General features: G+C 41.0%; 1 protein-coding gene across 4 annotated transcripts in view; it reads left to right on the top strand.

Annotated features, from left to right (window-relative positions):
* The window catches only part of ZNF516 (zinc finger protein 516), a 99,155-nt gene extending 77,562 nt beyond the window's left edge, over window positions 1-21,593 (top strand). For all 4 annotated transcript variants that reach the window (XM_071554930.1, XM_071554932.1, XM_071554931.1 and 1 more), the window contains exons 3-6: window positions 7,571-9,040; window positions 13,840-13,944; window positions 14,852-14,919; window positions 21,432-21,593. In XM_071554930.1, coding sequence (XP_071411031.1) covers window positions 7,571-9,040; window positions 13,840-13,944; window positions 14,852-14,919; window positions 21,432-21,491 — 1,703 coding nt within the window. In that variant the 3' untranslated portion in view covers window positions 21,492-21,593. The remainder of the gene's footprint in view (window positions 1-7,570; window positions 9,041-13,839; window positions 13,945-14,851; window positions 14,920-21,431) is intronic.
* Window positions 21,594-22,720: the final 1,127 nt, after the last annotated feature.

Genomic DNA, 22,720 nt, shown 5'->3' with positions numbered 1-22,720 from the left:
CTAAAATAATTCAAAAACCTCAACATGTGCCATCCAGAACTGAACAAACTTTATTAAATTAGTTTGGTGGTTGCCTATTTGTGTTTTTTGCTGTCAGGATTGTAAGAACTTTGGTGGGGTTTGTTTTCATAAGCAACAGGTGTCCTCCTAGACAATGCTGGAGAGATCAGTCAAATGGAGACCAAGGAGCATTATGAGGGCTGACCTGCTTTCGTCCCCTGTGGTGTCCCCCTGTTCTGCAGAGGAAAGGAGACAAACAATACAATGGGGCTCTTCCACTATTCGTACACTTTGGGCATGGCCAGTAAGGTTCATTTGACAGTAAGGCTAAGTTCATTTAACTTGCAGATAAAATTAGAAATTGTGGAGGGTAAACTTAGTGAAATGAAGGAAACAGAACTTTGGAATAAATGAGTATATTGTTGTTCCAGGAATAAAGGGAAGCCTAGGGTCAGGGGAGGGAGAGTGAAAGAAAAACAGCTGAAAAATAGTATGGTTAAAGAAAATTGAATTAAAGGCACCAAGCATTAGTCATGTAATCACTGTGGCAACACACTAGTACTGTTTGGGAAGAAAATAGTGTTAGAAAAGCTAAATTTTGTTACTCTTAAGATCCCTATTGTGGTTTAGGAATTAAATTCTCCAATTTAATACTCCTGCTAAAACCGTGCAGCCACTCACTTCTTCCAATTGGAAACACAAAAGGCAAAGATCACAGTAAGAACAATTTACTGGAAACCGTAATGAGATAAGGAAACCAGTAATGGCAGCAATAGCAAAAACCGTAGGACAAAGAAACCATTTACACAAAAACCCTGGACAGTAAACAAATATTGGACTATTCTGCCCCCCAGTGTTCCTCCATTAGAAGGGACCCAAGCTAGAGAGTCCCTTTGGCCTGCCCCCACAATGGCTCAAGGTGGTATCAAATAACATGAGGGTCCTGTCCACACCCCCTCCTAGCTATTGCAAGAAATTAACCCTGTCTAGACTGAAACCAGGAGAGTGCCTAAAAGAATTAAAATTTCTTTGGTCAGATAATATTTTTTCCATGCTAGGCCCACTCCCAAAAAATAAGGATACAAAACTACAGTTTGATCTTGTGAGATTATGCTTTTTTGTAGTCAGCATCCTTTCCCAAGCAATGCTTTGTTGAAAGTAGACAGTTCCCATCATGCATCCTTGACCTGAAATTATTGGCTAAGAGATTCAAAAGTCAATGAGAAGTCATTTTAGGAACTAATAAAATTTACATGTAGGAAAGGAGAATGGAGACCATGAATGCAAACTGTATCAAAGTACTGCTAGTTCTGGTTGGTAAACCCATGACCTGGGTGTATTTGCTAAGGATGGATGTATAATGTTGTTAGAAATGTATAGCAGATTGCATGGAAGGATAAAGCTAACTTCCCAACAACTAGTGACAACAAAAATAGGAAAACAGCTAATGCTCAAAAGTAAAAACAAAAAGCAGTATGATATAAACCAGAACCACCTTGCTTGTGACCAGATGAAGGCAGGTCTTTGTGGGGCAACTGGGATTTACTTTCTCTGTGCTCCTGGGCTGTGGTGTGGAATGGCATTACTCTTCTTTCCCCCTCTCATGGCCATAGGGAAACCACTTTGTGTTGGCTGACTGATAAACCATCTGTATCAGCCAGCATCAAGAGCTGTGTTGGGTTTCTGCCCTGTTAAAAGCCTCAAACCTCAGCCAAACCACTCACTGTCAATTCTAAAATTAATCCAAGAGAAAGTAGGGATGTTAGTTGATCGTGTGCATTCTACTCTTTGGTATCACTCTCTTTACCTGCTAATCTACCCTATCCTACTGTACTGTGTACTCCAGTCTAATCCTTGGTTATCTCTTTTTGTCTGAATTATTGGGGAACTGGTGTATATGATCCTGTGAAAACATCTATCATCATGTAAAGCCAGATGATCTTTGCAGATGAGAAGGTGTATCTCCTATCAAAACAGCATAACTTCTTCCCAGTATCGCATTGAGGCATGTGGCCTTGTGCTATAAGAAAACCTAAGAGGGTTTGTGGGAGTTCTCTCAGTATCACGCCCACTTTGATATCCTTTGGGGATCCTTTGGGGATCTGCTGCATGATGCAGCCAGAGCAGAAAGCAGGGGGGTGATGGATAGCATATGGCATATAAAAACGAGACACACAGGCAGCTAGAACAGGGGACATGGCTCATGTAAGTGACATCCTCCTCTGCAAAATGGATACCAGGTCTCTTAGAACAGCCTGACCTATGCTCAGAGGATAAACCTGCTGCCAAGGAGGGTCATGGTCTCACAGTTGAATGCTCCAGGAGTCTTTTCCTAAGCGAACCACATAGGGAATTAGTGTGAAAGGAACATTGATTTTGGCATATGTTTATAAAGCAGTTATAGTGTGTTGCATACTAGCTTATGAGGGAGTTTTGCTTTGCTGTGCAGATAGAGCAAAGGTAAATCATGCTTTCTGCCTCCCTGTGAAGAGAGAGGATTTTTATGTGTTGATAATCCATGTTTCGTCCATACAGGTTTTACAGTCCAAGTGGTGTTGCACCTCTTCCCTTGACATTTATTCCTCAAGCTGCAAATGCATATAATCTGGTTGTTGGGTTGGTTGTTTTTTTTCTCTTCATCATGAGTTTTCCTGCATGCAAGTGTATCTGATTGTTGTTGATAGACTCCAGTGCTCAGGATGACATATTTCTTCTGGAGTTTGGCACTCGTGGGGAGGCTGCAGACATTGGCCTGTCACCCTTCCATCTTCCCTCAGCCATGTGAGGGACACTTAACTCTTTGTCTTTATTTTCTGGTGGGTTACTTTTCTTTGGCAGTTCTCTTAACTCCTTCTCCCTTACCTGTATTTGCAGATCTGCATAGATATTCTGGGGGCATAGAGTGTTTTTGTTGGATCTTCCTTTCACAGGTTAAAAGACCTGATTTTCTACTGCAAAACTACTTTTTTGCCTGTTTCCCTCTGTCATGTCACATTGTAATGTGCTTGCTGTGGGCTTTTACATGATGCCCATTACTATGGTGTGTATATTTCTATAGATACTTTTATATGTATATATAGTTATATATATATACACACCAAACACTGTGACCAGCAAGGCCATCATATGTCTTCTTCAGAGGGCTAGTTTTAATTATAATACATACTTTTTGTGTGAAAGCTAAGCTGAAGAACTTCTAGTACACTCATATTTAACTTGCCATCTATTGTAACATCTGTTATTTTCAACATTGCTGCTTTCCAGATTTTTCCCTCACACTGCATGGGGTTTTTTGGATCATTTCCCTTCACTTGTCTTAGCCTGCTTTTTTCTACCCAGAATGAATCTCATTTGATTATTTTCAGACTGCATTTCTATTCTTTCTGAGTCCCTGTGCTTTACTTCCTCATCCCCATTTTTGCAGCTTCTCCAAATGTGATATTTCCTGTAGATTCAAGTTAGCATGCTGACTAGTCTCTTCTGGATCATTAAAGAAAATACCAAGTGAAATAGGACCTAATACAGGTCTTAGCAATATTGCACCTTCTTCCAATGTTATCCATTGCTTTTATCGTGATTTATTTGCAGCCGGTTTTCAAATCAAGCCACAGCATTCATTTCAAAGTGCAAATCGCTATCAAATGTTTGCTAAAAATCTAACACATCACATCTGCTCCTTTTCCTCAGACTCCTAGTGCTGTTAACACTAGCCAGAAAAGGGGCCAATTTCTAGCCAGTTCTGCTCTTCTGAATAGAAATCACAGTTTCATTGTCCCCAGGCTTGTAGCCTGGTTTACTTTATATGAAGCCTCCTGAATTAAAACAGCTGTGCAGCCCATTCTGAAATGTGGTTTTGTGGAGAAACAGTGCTGGGAAGAAAACAAGTGGAATTTGTGCATATGAGGCAGGGGGAAAGAGAGAAGAGGGATATGTGTGTGCGAGAAGGGGAGTCACTTTCATCTGCTTATGTTAGGTAAAGTCACTGAGTGATGGCATTTAGGTGTATTTCTGAAGAACTTCTCAATCTTCCTGTGTTTGTAGACCATGGCTTTCATATAGTTAAGTTTTCTGCACTGTCCTGGTTTGCTTTCCTGTGGCCTGCAGTGCTGTTGATATTGGAAGCTATGGCCAAACTGAAGACACAAGATGACATCAGCAGCCACCACCTCCCAGCTGGGCACCTTGCAATGTTCCTCCTCTTTAGCTGTTTTCCAGGTATCTGTGACACAGAAAAGCTGTAAAGTTTCAGAGCTGTGGTAAAAGGACCTTTCTTACTCATAAGTACAACAGGTAAACAGCTGTTTGGGTAAGAAACAAAGGAATTGAGACAAATACAAGGAGATGACAGGGACTATAGGATAATAAGTGAGAGCATGCTTAGCCAAGAACTCTTTCAATGGGGAACGTGAGTTATAGTCCCTGGAGATGAAGCAGAAGGCATCTCATGCATGACTTTTTGCTTTGACCTGGCCATAATAAAATCTCAAAAGTTTCTGGAGACAGTAATGCCTACACTGTGCTGGTTAGAATAGTATTTTATAGCAGTGATTTAAAAGGATTATAATTACCCCTTTTCAACTGGGGCAAGTGGCTGTGGGAGCAGGCAGAAATAAATTTAATGTGTTTTTTTAAAAAGGCTTTACCTATTTTATTGTGTTGCATACCATCTTCCCTTACCTGAATCCCCTCTTCCACCTGTTTTTTGCTACCTGCTCACTGCCCAGCCTGGACTACCTGCTATGATGAGAAGAATGGCATGTGGCAACCTGTTTGTTGGTATCTGTAGTGTCAGATCAGGTCCCTGGGGGAGAGCAGGATGGGGCTAGGGAAAAAGCATAGGCTGTGCCTGTGTACCAATGAAGAAGTCTGAGTTGGCCTGCAGGTGAAAATTGTTTTCGTCCAAGTCTTGGGAAGGAAGGTAGGGATGTGGTTTTGGTGGTTGGTTTTGCTGTTGGAGGTTTTGTTGTATGTTTTTTTGTGTGGTTTTCTTTTTTTTTTTTTGCAAGTGCAGCTTGAGCAATACTGCTATTGAGGCTTCTGATGTAAGCTTTTAAAATTATTCCTAGTATGTTCAGTACTGTTCTTGTGGGACATCAGGGCAATTGAATCTAGCAAGACATTATGAAGAGATATTAGAAGCTATGTTTTGTAATAACCTTACAAATTTTCATATAATGTATGGACAGCATATGCCTTCAGCATTGTGGCAACTGCAGGCCTAGATACACCTCAGAGATCCCTTCATCGTTTTTCTACTCTGTGTTACGTTTTTCACCTGGATAATCCCTATTCCTTTGATGGCTGCACTAAAAAAAATAGGGCTAAAAGGACCACCTCAAAGTCTGTAGTCCCAGGCTTTATTTGGGCACATGGAACTATGGTCTGTCTCTTTGCTTTCTCTTCCTCCTGCTCTCCCAAGTTCCTCAACCAAAAGAGTCCAGACCTGAAGACCAAGCCCAGACCTAACATATGCCACGACTTACAATCTGTTTGACCTTGTCCTCTGCTGAAACAGTGCAGGACATAGATTTGTGACCAAGTCAGAAAGTATCAAGCTGTGTCTGGGGTATGCAGAGCAGCCTGGGAGTCTCAGGTGTCTGCCGAAGGCGCCCTTCATCACGGCTGCACAGGCAGAGCAAGGAGCGGCTGGAGCTTCCCAGGTCTGCAGTCCCTGGAACAGGGCTGGCTGTGGTCTCCCACTTCTGTCCTCTGCCTGCTCGGCTCAGTGTTGACTGCTGGTCGGTTCAGTCTCCACCGAGTACCATTCAGCCAAAGGATTTGGTTTTGCTTTGCTTTATTATTTACTACAATGATGAAAGGAGCCACTCGTTGTGATCATAAAAAGAAGCCTTAAAATCTTATTTAAGAGCACAAATATTTTGGGCTTTGACAGATATGCTTTGAACACAGCACAGATCTGCAGTGTCAGATTTCACCTCTGCATGCAGTGTCTTTGTTTCAAACTGTAAATTTGGTTAGTAGTGCTGGGCATGTGCTTGCCCAAAACCTTGTCCCCTGCAACACAAGAAAAGTGAGTTTCTGGGTTGTGGGGTTTTTTTCCCCTGAATATATCCCCTTAGCAAGTTTGAAAGGAAAATGAGCTTAGCTGAGTGAGCATTCAGCCCTGAAAGGCTGCAAACCTATGGGTTATTTTTAACCTAATTACCTCGAATTAAACAAAAGCTTAAGAATTTTTTTGCTTGAATTGAAGGTGAGGCTAAGTAGACTTTATTTGCTGAGCAACTCCAGCCAACAACACGCTGCTTCCATTGCACCAAGCAGAATAATGCCTGTGGCAGTGCACTGTGCTTATGAATGACGCTTGATTTTCTGAATTCCTGGCTTGTATGAGTTGATGTGAGAGGATATCCAGCTCTAGAGCAGTTCACTCCTTTCCCCTTGTCACCCCTCCTACGGATGCAGTGATCGCTTTGAACTGGTGACGTTTTAGATAGAGCACAATCTCCTTACACTTGCCTGGCAGTGGCTCATTAACTGTATGTTAATTGAAACTGAAAGTTTGTCAGATGATTCAATTCAGTTACATGTTAAATGGATTCAGTGCAGTAAGCATTACTGCTGTGATGAAAATCTCTGTGGAATTGATTTGTGAACTGATTTGGAGGGATTCATTGGCTTCATCAGCGGCTCTGAGAGATCAGGAGAGCGGGCAGACATAGTCATGTTCCCAGCAAAACAAATCCTTCCCTTTTACCCTGAACAGTTTTAATTACTGCCCAGAACGATCCCTTTTCAGGACATGTGTTAGGCAGATAAATTTATTTTGGAGAGCTGAGATGTGAAGAAGAAAATAAGAAGAATTGAAATTCTGTTTTGAATTCTGTAATCCAAATGGCTGAAATTATTAATTCCTTATCTTTCTGTGAATCAAACAATGACAAAATTTTCCTTAAGTCTGACTCAAATATAAACATACGTTACCAAAAAAAAAAAAAGAGGGAAAAATACCTGCTTTAAACTAAAGGACTGAAAATTAAAAATTTACACCCTTCGTAAGTCATCTTTTATACTTTTCCACTGCGAAAGTCCCTTTTAAGTGAGCAGTTTATTCTGTATGCTGTACCTGCTTATGCTTGATTTCTGTGTGGAGCCAATTTTTATTGCTGAGTTATAAAATACCCTTTGAAAATAGGGGCTTGTAATGGAAGCACTGACAGACCTTTAACTAGGTCAGTTTTATCTGGCTCCATTATCTTTGCTTTTGTTAAAGCATTAAATGGTTGCAGATTTGTTTATTTTTTCTCGCAGTCCCACAATTTTAACATGGGTATGTTATTGGTTTTTTCTTCAAAACATCATAAATACGCAGCATTAGAGAGTTTATCCAGACTCCGCAGTCATCTTTAAAATCTTTAAATTGAACTGTTGTGTCTTATTTCAAGATTTTCTTGCTTATACAGTACATTAAGTCTGTAGCATGTCACTACAAAACTAATACTAAAGTTTTCTTTTTCTCTTGCTATCTTGTTCTGATCTTGAATTCTGCTCTGTCTTTTGAGCTCCTTTCTTCCTGAAATGACAGTGATGTTTTTTTGTTTGTCTCATACAGATGAAAAGCCATACCACTGCAACTTTCCTGAAGACGAAACCGCAATGAGAACATCTCAGTTAGATGAACTCCCAAAGCTGGGAAGCCACAACACCAGAGAAAATGAGGCCAGGGAATCTAAACCAGAGATTCCTGCCCTGATGTCAGCACTGGAGAGTGTCATCAAGAAACCCTTTTCAAAATACCAAGGTTGTGCAGACATAAAGATGCCAGCATTTCATCACAGCCAAGGTTTTCCTTGCTCCAGTCACATTGCTAGCTTTGGTTTGGGTGTGGGCCAGACATCTTCAGATGTGGTCATGGACTTGAAAACATCACTTGAAGTGCAGGCTATTTGTGCTAGAGAAACTTTGCTAGACTTGCACAGGGAGCATCCTCTGATAGGAAAAGGTGCTGAAGCTCTAGAGGTAGCTCCACTTGATTTGAGTGAAAAATCAACAAGGGATAATTCATGCAATAAATATCTGAATACATCCTTGCAGGCTGCTTTAATTGTCTACCCATGTCCTTTCTGCAGTCACAAGACCTACTACCCTGAAGTCCTGTGGATGCATAAAAGAATTTTGCACAAAATCAGCTGTAACTCTATGGTACCCCCTTGGGTTCAACAGAATGGATTCAAGAGTATTAAAAACAACCTGGTCTTTCTGGCAAGGAGTGGGCGTACTGGCCCTCCTCCTGTTCTTGGTGGTAAGGAATGCCAGCCTTTGCCCATTGCTAGATTTACACGTACTCAAGTGCCAAGTGCATTGCCAGGTTCCAAAACCAGCTCTCTTTCTGTTGGGATGACTGCAAAGTCTGGTAGTATGCATCAGTCAAAGGATAGTCATGCCTTTAGCCACTGTGGTCCACGCTTATCAGGGCTGGATGGGTACAGACAGCCCAAGTTCAACCATTCCCAGGAGCAGTACAGCATAGCAGCACAACAAAAAAGTAAATATGAAGCAAATTCCAAACTTACGCAAATGGGGACCTACAATAGAAGTGTAACACCTACGCAAACAGTCACATCCAGGCCTAGCACACAGCCCACCAACAGTAAGCAAGTGGAAAAGTATATGGTTCCTCAAGGAAGTACTAATTTTGCCCCTCCAGGTAAGCACTGTGCATCTGATTCCATGAAGGCCAAATACACCCCACCACAGCAGTATCATCCTCTGTGTAAAAGTGAGCAGTACACTAAACACGAAGAGCCATTGGTGCCTCAGAAGGAGTCTCACATGAAGGCTGGGAATGAGATGAGGACATTGGCAAACTGTACAGCAGTAGCACGAGCAAGTCCAGTGCTGCAGTCTCAGCCTAGTGCCGTGGGAGTTTCTCCAGCTTTACACTCCAGCAAACAGGATCTGGGATCAGATGACCATGAGAAACATTTGGACATTTTAAATATCTTTAAAACATACATTCCAAAGGACCTTGCTTCACTGTACCAAACCTGCGGTGCCAACACCCCTGTCCTGGATCACACAGGTAAGATTTTCACAAGCCCTTCCATAGTTGAGGCCATTGGCTTGCTTGTTCCTGCTTCATTCAGAGCCATGACTTACTGTTTCTCAATTTTTTCCTTCTTTACCTTTAATGGTTATGATTACAAGTTCATTGTTTTTATCATTGCTGGAATAGGCTTGAATAGGTTTGTTTACTGCTTTTTTAACACTGCAGCATCCCCTCTTGTGCACTGTGTGATATTTCTGTCACAGGTTAAATGTATCTGGTTCCACCTGGAGTACTGGTGTTCCTTTGTCCTGTTGCTTCAAGCAGGCTAGAGTTACACAGATGTGCTGTCACAGGAAGATCCCCCTGATATGCTGGTGCTGGCACACATGTCATCTCTTTGCTTCAGGCAAAATAAACATCCTCTGGGGTTTATCTGTGATGTTATTTTGGAGGTTTTGTTCAATTTTGTCTGCAAACAAGTCTTCCAGCAACAGAGAGGGGTAATCACTTGTCATTGTCCTTTGTCTTTCTTGACAAAAGTCTGAAGACCTTACTTGTCCATATCAAAGACTGCTACCCGGATATTTCAAATGAGTCTTTTGATCTGTTTATATGATGATAATTAAAAAAAGTACATGCCTGCTAATTCACATAAACAGAGAAGTCAGTTGTGCAAATAGCCAGTTTAAAAGTTCAGGGACTAAAAAAAGTAATGTTTAAAAAAAATAACAGAACTCTATATATTTGCATTTGAAACCATATCATTCTGATGATCTGCCACAATTAGTTTGTCTCAGTGGAAACTGCAAGTCACAATGACTGACTACACATGAGATAGGTGTGTGTCAGTAGGGGATGAGAATGGGAGCCATAGTCTCACCTCTCACCATTTATAAACTGTCCTAGTTTTTTATACTCGTTTTCTCTTTGTAGGAGTTGTGCAAATAAACTCCATGTAGAAAAAGCACATATTCCAGACCAGTGTTCTAATGTCTTCACCTGACATAATGCTCTCTGTTTCGTCAAAAGCATGTGTGAAATGGAGCTTGTGACCCTATTTTGCAAGTGGTACAAAGTCCAGGACATTTGGAAGTTGGTAGTCTACAGACAGCTATGATTTAGTGCCGAGAAGGTATATGAAAGTTGACCTCTCTGGCAGCTGTGAGGCAGGAAGGAGCCATAATGTTTGGTTAGGTCTTGGTGGAAGGACCTTTTGGAAAAGACAGGAAGGCAAGATCTGTCTGACATAGTCCATAAGGTGCACCTGTGATCCACACCGTTGAGAGCTTTGCTCAATCATTTAAAAAGTAATACTGTGTAGAGGACAACTGTTACTTATTGAGCAGATCATTTTGCAGGTGATTAGGGGCTACACGGTGATTTTAACTAACCTCAGGCTCCTGGTTTTTGTTAATGAAGTAGAGAAGAATATGCTCATTTTCTAAAACTGTAGGGTTTGGGGTTTTTTTGTTCCTATGTAGTCTAAAGTTTCTCCCTGCTCACTTCCTGCTCTAAATATCAGTGAACTGTTCCACCACTAAATTGGGGTACCTTCACGTGAGTGCCCTCCTTGATGTTATTTTATATTACATTGTGTCATCCTGCTCAGTGAAACCTTGCTGATCTAGTGAGCTCCCAGCCGTGTTAAGAGGGAGAGAGAAAAACAGTAAAAGCTAGGAACTAGAAACTGACTTGGTGAATGCAGGCATCAGTAAATTCATGATGACTGTTGGAACAAAGTAAAATAGGGGCAGGGTTTCCAAAGAGGTCTCTACCTGCTTTTTAAAAGAGGGATTTTATTGCCAAAATGTTTTTGCTGCACAGTGATTTCCAGAGACACTTTAACTGGAAGTTATTTAGTGCCCATCTCTGTTTTGAAACCTCTTCTTTCATTCCAAGTGTTTTACAGCAATCAAGTTTTCAGAATTTGAAGCCTCTTTTTTTTTTAATGTAGCTTGTCTTCGTTTTATATACAACTTCCAGGTTGTGGATGTTTCTCCAAACCAATTGGCATGATGGCTGTTTTTCATAGCACTCAAATAAAAAGCTGCTTCAGGCAAAAGAAACAAGATCCTACCAACTGCAAACAGAGGAGGGTAATTGAACTTTGAAATAATATATGGGCCCAGCTAGGCTGAACCCTGTGAGTCAGTATGTATCATACAATTTAGCCTTAATATTGTAATGTGAATATGGCAATCATGACATAAAGGACAACAAAAAATCCCACTTAGGTGTACTATTTGTCTTGTTTTTTTGCTTTAACTGAGTATTCCCAATAGACTTTACTTTTTTCTTTTGGTATATGATGACATCTTGGATCACACTGGAATATTTTAGTGTGTGGAAGTACAGTGTTCAACTTCCTTTAGAGTGACTGCATTTATTTCTGGGATCCTTTCTTTTACACTTCTGTTTATTCCAGTGTGTCCTTGGAAGAGAATTGTTGTATGTACTGTTGTGATACAGCTGCAAACACAAAGCTTGCTGCGCTTAGGCTACGTTTGTTTCATACTACCCAATCTTCCCGAATGCTTGTAGAGAGAATCTTATTGTTATATTTAATAGTGATTATTTATTTTATTCATGACATTTACATGAATCACCATATTAGGAAAGGATGGGTTATGACAGGAGATGCACTCTTTTTTCTTTGAGCATCCATTTCGCTGGAACTCCCGTTCAGATAGTCACGTTCATTTACCTTCAATTTGCTAACACCTGTAGTCATCCACCCTCTTTTGTTCGAGTGTAGGATAACTTGAGTGATGATTCTTAGGGGCATTGCCTTGCAGCAGTGATGCCCATGGCTCAAAGCTCTGAACTATCCAAAACCTTATGGTGCTACTTAGGAAACACAGCAATGGCAAATATACCTGGAAGTGATGCATTCTTTTCACCTGCTTTTTGAATAACTACCGAAAAATGAGAGCTAGGGAGGGGTTACATGAAAGTCTTAACCCACTCAGCTTTGGCATTCATGTAACATATGCTGGTTTACAACAGCATCTTCCACCTTCACTCATACACAATGCACGTGGGAGCAGTGCTTCCGTGAAGGCTGTTGGACCGGATCTATAATGGCTGCTGAGACAAATAAATGTATTGACCTTCATCAGAGGGAGATGTGGGTTGTAGAGGGATTGAATATCTTTCCAGAGGTGTCAGAACCATGACCTGAGGAACTCAGCTATCCTGGTCTTCAGTGGAGTTGCTCTGCCAGTCCCTGCCTGTCCAGCAGTCAGCATAGCAGTCCTTTAAAGGCTACAGCTGGTTCCTCAGTACACTTCCCTCAGCTTTGCTTTCAGGTTTTCAGCTTCAGGTCTGGCCAGTGAGGGGAAAATGCTAATATCAGATAAGAAAATCTGCTTTAATCTTGGATGCCTTACAAGGCAAGTCTGTCTCATTATAGTACAGTAAGGCTCTCATTGACGTGATTTTTTTTTAATATTAGTTTTTGAGGTGTTTGTGTGTGTGGGTATATCTGATCTGGATTTTCCCCAAAATCACAGTCTTTTATTTGACTCCCAGAAACTTGGGAGTGAGGGTTTAGGTACATTTTACAGACTGTGCTGCCATCTGCAGGAGGTGCTATTATAAAAGGAGAGAACAATTTGTGAACAGTTTGTTGGGGATTTTTTTTTTTTTCAGCTAGACATTTCTTTCCAGTATATGCTCTGGTGAAAAGCATTGCAGGACACTTGGTGTCATACCAACAGAGTAAATGAGAGCTGTCTTCTTTTCCATTCATCTTCAGATGCAGCATCCATATTTTGGATGAATCCTCTGGCATCCTGCAGTTGATTTTTCCATTGTGTAGAGGGTTTTTGTTGCCACATTTTCTTCACAATTTTTTTAAATGCTATAGTGGGGAGGGAAATATAAAAGAAAATCTGAAACTTCACTTCTGTTGACAACCTTCTCAGAATTTCCTTAAAACCCAAAGTATTCCAGTGGCAAATGGAAACATCAGCTCTTTCCTTTCGAAGAGGGCGTTTTACTAAAATAGAAAAGATGATGTTCAAACATAATTTTTTTTTATTAACAAAAAAGCCCAATAAAAGTCAAATGTGTCTTTTTTGATCAGCAGCAAAAAGACAAAGACCAGCCCTTTAAGTCAGATGCTGTAAACTGACCTTTGGAGAAAAAGGAGAGGTTTGAGCGGTTTTCCACAAATGCTAATGGCCTAGAAAACATGTTTACCAAGGGCTGGGGGAAGGCTGCTGTGCTGCTACCAGCTCAAAATGTCCGGAATGACACTTTCATTCACAGATGTCTTTCGTCTGTGCCTCAGAGGTCCGGGGTCAAAGCAGCACCGGCAGGCAGGTAGGCAGGGGCGAAAGGTTTGATCAGTCTGCGAAGGCTCCGCTCGCTCTGCATTTGTCTCTGAGGTATTGCTGCCTGGGGGGGACAGTCGGGCTCTGGTCCTACTCACTTCCTATTATCCATGTGACTTGTCTCCACCACGCTGGAGTCACTTTGATTTGCCTGATGTACTGCTTGACAAAGCTGGGTGATGGCTGAGAAGTGGATCCAGCTGCTCTGAAAAGCGCACACCTGACATGCCAGTCCTGGTGCGGGCACATCATGGGGAGCATTTTTTAATTCAATGTAATTTATGCATTCTTGCAGTCCTGTGTGTGCCTGGCCTGTCAGCCAATGCCTAGATGAAGGCTGACAGTTGTCATCCAGGGCCTGAAGGTAGCCTCACATAATGACACATTAGACATACTAATGATGTTTTCTTCTGGCATAATGTTTTCTTCTCAACTTTCCTCTCTCCTCTCCCCCCCAACCCCCTCCTCCCTCCCTCCCTCTCTCCCTGACTACAGGGATGCTCAGGACACAAACACACCAAGGAGACTGTGTCTGCAGAGAATGTGGGAAATGCTTTACCCAACCCAGTCACCTCAGGACTCATCAGAGGTCCCACGCAGGTACCTTTTCACACTTGTTCTTGCTTTCTCCCTTTCCCACTTGCCTGATTTCAGATTCAGCTAACAAAATGCCAAGAATTACATTTCACATACCATGTTAACCTCAGTAATTCCAGTACCTAAATCTAATAGACAGGTTTTTTATTTTTACGACTATTGCTCTTGTTCTCCAGATATTGCTTACCTGATCCCTGCCCAAACTCCATAAAATTGCAATGCATTTAAGATAAGTCTGTTTGCAAATGTTTTATTTTAATTAGAGAGTAGGGTACTCAGAAATGAATATGCTAATGAATTCTGTTGCCACCAGCACAAATTGAAATCAAAGTACCCCTTTCAGCAGAACATAAGGCATTGTTTTGCCTCATCGTTGCTGTTGACAGGAACATTTTTGTGAGAAACAAGATTTTTACTCAGACTGGTCAGCCCTAAAATGGGAAATCCCTACCAGCCATTTTTAACCTGATGCGGTCTGTGGTTGAGGCTGGAGGAGGTTTAAGCCAGTGGTGTTGTGAGACCTCCTGAGCACTGCATGAGACAGTGAGACTAGCGGGTTCCTCCTCAAAAGTGTGAATGATGCATACATAAGCCAGTCTGATGCAAAATGACAGAAGCCAAATGGTAAGTAATGCAAGAAGAGGGTCCCTTTACACATACACTGATAATTAATGTTGTCAGTGATTGCTTTCTTCAGTGCTGAAGTCTGAATTAAAAAGGGCAGTGGCCCTAGGCTGCCATTAGCACACTCTCTTACAGTAAGTGTTACGGTAAATTGGTATTTTCTGGCCACAGGCTAGTAACTGGTGTCTTTTTTTGAACGTGGTTAATCTGTAATGGTCTCAAATAATGTACACACACTAACGAAGCTTGAATGTTCATCTGTTAACAAGCCCCCTTGTTCCCACAGTGGTATTTGAGTCTAATGGACTCCGAGGTACTGAAGTTCACACCACCTCCGCAGATGCCCCAAAACAAGTATGTTTTACAATTAATTGGATGTTTGGTTTTTAATGTGGTGGCTGGGAAAAAGTTGCACAGTGATACTCATCACTAAAGCACTGACTGTTTTATAACATGTATAAATAATAATGGTATTGCTTAATTTTTAGCTCTTAAATATTTTAAGCACTTTATCAGAATCTGTTATATAGAGAGTCAGTTAATTGTAAAGCAGGTAGTTAGTGTTTAAATAAACATGTTACTGGCTTACAGGGGACCGGGTGGGATAGGTTACTCTGTAATGTACAGTGACATGTAATAGTGAAATAGTACATAAAGAATTCCTAGAAATTTGCTTTTAGAACTAACACATTTTCTGCTGCAGTGAGACAATAAACGTTTAGTCTGTATTTTTTCTGAAGAGTATTTATATCCTGATATCTAGTACTTGGCCTTTGAAAGGCTCTCCTCTACTAGTTTCTATGGACTGTGTGTTGGTGTGCTTTCCTGTTTCTAGTATGCAGTTTCCTGTCTTGACAAACACTTCTCAGTGCTCTGAATTATACATGACAAAGCTGTTACATAGAAAATCATTAAACTGAATTTGTTTCATGTATCCTACATCTTTGGAGACTGGTGTCACAGCCTGGACCTTCCCACTCCCATCTTGCAGCTTGGCAGGTGGGTTTCAGGGCACACCTTCCTGTGGGCAGTTTCACAGTGAAACTGCCGCCAGCATGAGTCCTTTCATCCACATTTTTACCTTTAATTTTCATTACAGCAGGCCCCATCCTCCTGTCTTTTACTAAAGTGCTGTAGATGTTTTCAGCCATGCTTAGAGAATGCATCTCCATGCTAGTTCTACCATTATGAAATTTAGGAATTGATTTCTACTTGCTCAGTAAACATCCTCACTGGCACCGCCACATCACCGAGTTCATACACGGCAGCCTTCAAGGAGACTGTTAGCACCTTCTCTGTCACACTTGCATCTTGGCCCAAAGGCTCCATGGGGAACCCAGCCTCTGCCACAGGAGTGTCTGAGTTGACATTAAGCTGTAAGAGTGGTCAGCAACTCTCATAAAGTTTTCAAGATAGCTTCAGTTGTTGTGGGCAACGTTTGTTTTGTTTTATGGGACAGTAACAGCAAAGTTATGCTGTAGTGCCCTCGTTATTATGCTAGATAAGCATAAAATTGTGCAAGGACGTATCTCTCAATAACAGACAGGGTGAATGACAGAGACACAGACACAGTAAATGTGACAGAGTGAAGCACTGCAGCACTGCCAAGTAGCTCAACTAGATTATGGTTCTCATCAGTTTAGTAATGTAAATTTAGTAAACCTAAGCATCTTTTAAAATGCTCTTTCATCCTTTCATGCTTATGGTTTTCTCTCATGTATAGTTGAGATCAGATTCTGAAGGCATCTGAGCTTTCTTCTTCTAGAAGGCAATAAAGGTCAAAGTTGAAAATATATTTTCAAAAAGTCTGAAATGGCTGTATCTATCCAAAAAGAAATGTGGTAGCTCAGACCACATCTGGACTCTTCTTGTAATTCGGGTTATTTTACTGCACAATAAATTTACTCATAATCTTGTCTTTGTAAACTCCTGTCATGCCAGAATTTATTGACTAACTTCTTCCAGGGCAAATGTAGCTTGCTCTTGCAGTCTCGGTCCTTGTCAATCTGTCTTCAAAGCATTTGATTAAATTACAGCATCTCTCAATATAGCAGAATACTGAGTAGGGGTTAGCTTCGTGAGTCACTTTATCTCCTGCCAGTCAGTATTGCTTCCACAGAAGATGCAGTATGATCGCTCCTCCAGGAGATAGTTAGCTTTCTTTTGTCTTGTTTGCTTCTCAGTATCAGCCTTTGTTTCAGTTTGTCAGCATCTGTGTCGGGTAGGATTATTCAGTTGTCTGCTGTTTTGCTTGCTCTCATCGTGAGCAGGCATTGTGCTCCCCCGGAAGACTCCACCTGCACAGTCCCTGGGTATTACAGAAGGAATACTCTCATTTCTACCTGCAGCTGTAGGGGCCTTTAGAAGCACAGAAATGAGCTCGCACAGAGAACGGTGCCTGCAGCGTTCCGTTAACATTACCATTTCCCACTTTAAACGTTGTCACTCCGTGTCTTCATTTCATTTCTTAATTGGGGACATATCTATTCATGAAAGTTTATGGTGTAAAGTCAGTTCAAGTTACAGAAGTGCCATGCACATGCTCCGAGCAAGAAACAGTAGTTACCTTGTACAGTAGCTTGAGAAGGAAAGGTTTTATTTTTAATGTCAAGTGAAAATGATTCACTTTACATAATGTTTCCTCCTCACAGGTAAAATATCTTCCCCTGAGTAGTCTTCTAAAGAGTAAAAATATTAACATTAGTATTTCATGGTTCCCCCATTTCCTTCTGTAGGGATCAACCAGAAGATCATCTCTGAAGCTTTCCTTTATGAAAGAATGTTAGGTAGAGCTTTTAAAATCCCCCAGCATGGTAGCTTACAATAGTGCTATAGCAGTTTTATCACAGAATAATTCTAATTCCAGGCTTTTTTAAAAAATGACCCAGCTAAATCTATATTTAGGTGTTTAAATAAGAACCCTATGTTAGAGTAGTGAACCACCAACAGGAGATGCAGGTGTTCAGTATCATTGAAAAGGAAGTCACCTACAGGAGTGTGTAAAAAGATCAAACACACCCAGTTTTGGTACTGTTAACACTGGGCTGTTTTTCATGCTTTGTTGTCAGCACCAATGAAATATAAATAAAATGTAGGAAACAAGATGTTAATTCATAATGTTATTTACTGTGGTTTCTTATTTCTACCTGAATGCTTTTTAAAAAAAAGGATGTTTTTACATAAAGTGAATTTCCCATGAACTGTGGAATATTTTCTACTTGTCTTTATCTAAAAGACAAAAAATGCTCATTACATATTGCAAGTCAATACAATCTGTGCAAAGTCATGTAGATTCTGTTGAAATGCTGCCATATTAAACACATTGAATATTCTGAATATTTTTATAAATGCTAAATATCCCAATATATACATAATTAAGCTTGCTTATCCAGAATGAATATGTATCTTAATTTGAAATACACTAAGCAATATCCAAATATATGATTTACTAGGCATGAATTCGGGGAACACACTCCAATTACATATACATGGCAAGACAAAAGCTGGCTCCCCTTTGGAAGGGGCCCTGCAACAGTGTGTGTCTCAAAGCTGCTGTGTGTATCTCAAGGCAAAGCTCTCCTAAAGCATGGGGTCATTTCAGAGACACTGCCTGATGCTGCAGCGTTGCAGCCAGAAGCCCAGTTCCCAGTGGCACAGGAGTCAGTCTCGAGCCTGCTTTTGCAAAATGGTGACAGCAGTGGTAGCAGTTTCTAATACATATGCTGTGCATTTAACTTCTGTTTCTGCATTTTTAAAGCCGTTATAAAAACTTGGCTCATTTTAGGTGTATAGTTTATCCTTTCTCAGTGTCAATCAATATGCTCTAAAAATTTTAAAGGAAAAGTAATTGGATGTTCAAAAGGCATGATTTACTGGTTAACAATGAGGAACAGTTCTGTCTAATTGAGAGTATATTATGTATGTGAAGCATATTTGCAGTGCTGGAGCCAGAGACACCAACTTCTCTTCTTTCTGTGAGAGTGAAACAAGCAAAACCCCTAAAGTCCAACCTTTGTCCTCTACAGAAAAACACTCTTATTCACAGAAAATCTATTAGAAGCTACAGCCCAGGGGAAAAAAAATGAACTGTTGGTATCATGAATATCTCTGGCTGAAGCTTTCCCTGTGCAAGAAGGTCCTGATGGTCCTTTTCTGTTAAACAGCTGTGGGCATCACAGTCCTTGGGCCTCATTCACTGAAAAGAGAGGTGTGCAGCAAGTCTGGTCTGACAGGGGTAAAGCAGCTTCATAAGGGGTCCATAAGCCTTAATTTTCTCCACTGAAAGTACTTAAAAATATTTCTTGCAGTTTTCAATACTTGAAATAGCATAAATGTGAATAGTCAGATTCTGGGAGATAGAGAGGTTGGAAAGAACCATCAAGAAAACACTATTATGTGTGTATGTATATGTGTGTATGTGTATTGTGAACAAGCTTGGGGGAAAAGCTGAGGACATCTGTTACCTGTAAGGTTTTTTCAGTCCAGCAACACTACAGCTGTGCTTGTCCTAAAGCAACTTTGGAGAGAGGGGAGGAGGCAAAAAAGCTCAGCCCAGATTAAAAAGTTATTTAAACTGTTGATTTCTGAGTTTGCCTGGTTTTGGTTTTCTTGCATTTGAAATTTTAGTGCTGTCTGTTAGAAGTCTTATTTATGACATTTGTTCTTATGAAATGTCTTGCCCCAGTTCCTTGCAGAGTTTCTTCCTAAGATCATGATTAATAGTTCAGTCCTCATTATTGCAAATGTTATTTTTAAATAGTTATTCTGAGAACAAGAATTCCATTAATCAAAATAATAGATAATGAACAAATAAGTGGCAACCTAATTTGTCTCGTTCATACATATGGAGATTATAATGCAAACAATCAAGGAACCATGGAGGCTGCTGTACTGGCATCTGAGTAATATGCATGTGCTGTATGTCTGTTAATTCGTGAGCATTAGAGACAGGATTAGCAGCTGCAGTTCTTGTCCCAACACTTTCCCCCTGACAGCAAACCAAAGTGTATCTATGCTCCAAACCAGTCATTGCAATTTATTTCAATGCCATGCACTAGTCTGTGTCCAGTATATTAACATGCACACAAACTATTTTTTTCTTGTTAACTGATGAAAAGCCCCAGAAGTTGGTGTGAAAGCCTCTTTTGGCATGGAAGCTGTAGGTTTCATGTAAAGAGCTGCTGGTTTTCACTGATAGTGAAGAAAGCCTGCTTTTAAAAAGGGAAAAAATAACTTCAGGAAGAATTCAATCCAACTATGCATCAGCCAGTTCAAAATCTGACTGTACCATTGGGCCAGTGGGAGTACAAGGGGGTGGCCACTGAGTGGATTTTGGCACATGTGAATCTCAGGTGCTGTTTCTCAGTGAAACAGGGAGCACAGATATGCATCAGCTACCCACCCATCACCTCCAGCCCTTCTGTGCTGTCCTTGCAGGTGTGGGGAGGATAGATTATCCTTTTCATGAGTCCCGTGTGCTTTGTGGTCCATGGCATGCCTTCACCACCCGCCAGGCTTTCTGTCCCAAAAGAGCAACCCTAAGTACAACCCCTTTTTCAGTTCTTATTCAGAGAATCTGGGGTAAGGTGCCTGCTGTTCCCTTGCCTCTCTCCATCCCTCCTCCCCTATCCCAGCAAAGCCCTGCTGCTCTCCCCAGTGAGTGTAGAGCCAGTTCAATATGAGACATTTTAATGATTAATGCCTCCTCCTGGAATTGTGGCTGTGTCTCTCAGGCGTGATGCAGCCGCACAAAAATGTAAAGCATCTTTCTTAGTTTACTGCAGGAAATTCAGCATCCAACTAAGGGAAGTTTTATCACATCTCTCATTCAGTTACTGTTTCCTACATTTCAAATATACTGCAGTCTGTACAGCAGCTTTTTTTTTCTTTAATTTTGTTGCAAATCTTTCCGACTTAAACCAAACTTTGACTGGTAAATGTCATGAATCTCAGGCCAGGTTTAATTAGGAATTTTCTAAATCTATTAACAAAAGAGATGCACTTAATACATTATGTCAACCAGAGCTGGGCTTTCTTCAGCTATTTCGAGGGCTGCCATAGGCACAGCTTGAAACTTGCTTGGATTTTACATGGGTGCCGTATTTTATGTTGCATTAATTTAAAATGGTCTGTTTCACTTCATCAAGACTTTAGCTTAAGGATAATGCATTTATGTAAGATTAATCTTGCCATGTTGTTTTAGGATCAGGATTGTAAACTGCATTGTTCTGACAGTGATGTTCTAAATGTCATTTTAAAGCTTTTCTTGGGAGCTGCAGGCTCCCACTTATTCATGATGTTATCTTTAATTTCACTTGATTTTAGAATATCCATGCTATTTTTTCCAACGTGGTAATTATTCATGAAAATTAGCTAAGAAAATAAAAGGAAGATGACAAGGGGGGGGCGGGGAAGCTGCCTTAGCACTTGACAGACCTGCCCAAGAATTCAGTTTTTCTTCATTCATCTGCCTCTGTGACCTTAAACTTCAGCCTTTTTAAAATGCTGATCTTGTTACGAATCCCTTTTGGCTAGCAGAAAGTTCCACATTTTGGAGACCTCTTCTTTCCCTCTGTTCTCAGCCTTTTCTGAACTGCTCCATCAGATGCTATGACTTGTTGTTCCAGTCGCTTGGAGACTTTATATGAGCCTGAAACACTTTTTTCTTGGTGGAGATGCTTTAAAAAAAAACAACAAAAAACCAAAACTAAAAAACCCGAAATAGCCAAAAAACTTCTCATGTGGTGGGTCAAGATGAATGTATGTGATGCTCATAAAGGGTAATGAACAACAGCAGAACTTGCTGGAGGGTCATGCCTGGGAGCAGAGACGAGAATGAGCTTTTCCCCATGTTGTCCTTCTTGCAGGGGAGAGACTGTGTCGGTGCGGAGCTGACCCACACGCTGCATCTCCGGAAGGGAACCTAGAGCCTTGGTGGAGGAGCCCTGAGGCCAGTGACCCCCAGCCCGAGGGGCAGCACTGGCAGCTCCCCATGCAGAGCAGAGCAGAGCAACCCCCTGCCAGCCATCGCCTCGCCCGGAGCTGCTGCACAAGACTGAAACCAGCATTCTGCCAGGAGGGGGGTGCCTCGGCACTGTTAATCATTTTAAAATAAATGAAGATGCTACACAAGATATATATAAATTGACGTACTAATCAGTCCCAGGGTTCCTTATTTCCTTTATAATAAACAGTGGAGTTGGCAAGCACTGTGGCAGCACGAGGCATCTATATTAATCAAGAGAAGTTTGAGACACTGGAAAAATTAAACTTTATGTGATTTGGACAGCATGAAGAAGTTAAGCACTGTAACAAAAACCTCCCTGATGCTCACAGTGACTACTTGATACATTTGAAAAACAGCAGTGGATTTGAGGGCTGGAGAAGTATTAATTAATGAAACTGCCACTGCCTGTCATGCTGAAAAGCAAATTAAAAAAACAACAACAGTGGGAGGAAGAATGGGGGGTGTGGGGGGAAAAGGTGGCATTTGGTGCTGAGAAAGCAGTGCTTGATGAAGGATTAAAGGGACTAAAGAGAAAGACCGTCATTATGCAATGGTTTGTTTCATTACAGTTTGGGGACCACTTGCATTTCTAGTGCTCTTGCTCTTGACTGCATGCCATTAATAGTATGTGAATATGGAAATTGAAACACTTCCAGAGAAAAGCTTCTATTCTGCTTTGGAAAAGAAAAGCTGGTCGAACACTAAGAAAAAAAACTCCAGGCTTCTGTGTTTTACTCTCAGGACCTTTTTTTTGTAACAGGGCTACTTTCTTCAACCTGATCACAAAGGAAGTCTTCACTTAGAGAAAAAAAATAAAGGAAATAATAAAACATTCAGCTGTCTAACGCTGCTGATCTCTCTGTGTAGAACAGAAAAGGTGTCACTGAATGAATTCAGGCAACCCTGGGGCCGTAAGGTGCTCTCTGCTCTTTCATTTGGTTCAGCAGGCTGGCTACTGCTCCTCCTTGGGCCCAGTGATGTTCTGGAAAGGCGAGGAACTTCTTTTGTGGTGGCAGGTTAATGTTCATATAAACGTGTCATGTCTTGTACTTGGTGATCACTGGTGGTGTTAGGAAAAAAAAGAAAAAAAAGCTTTATATACCTCTTCTACAGTAACTCTTTAACTGCAAGTTTTCAAGGTGGGGTTGT

This window comes from Pithys albifrons, chromosome 4, assembly GCF_047495875.1.
Source record: "Pithys albifrons albifrons isolate INPA30051 chromosome 4, PitAlb_v1, whole genome shotgun sequence".
In the NCBI taxonomy this organism is placed as follows: Eukaryota; Metazoa; Chordata; class Aves; order Passeriformes; family Thamnophilidae; genus Pithys; species Pithys albifrons.
This window is presented reverse-complemented; position numbering and strand designations above follow the sequence as displayed.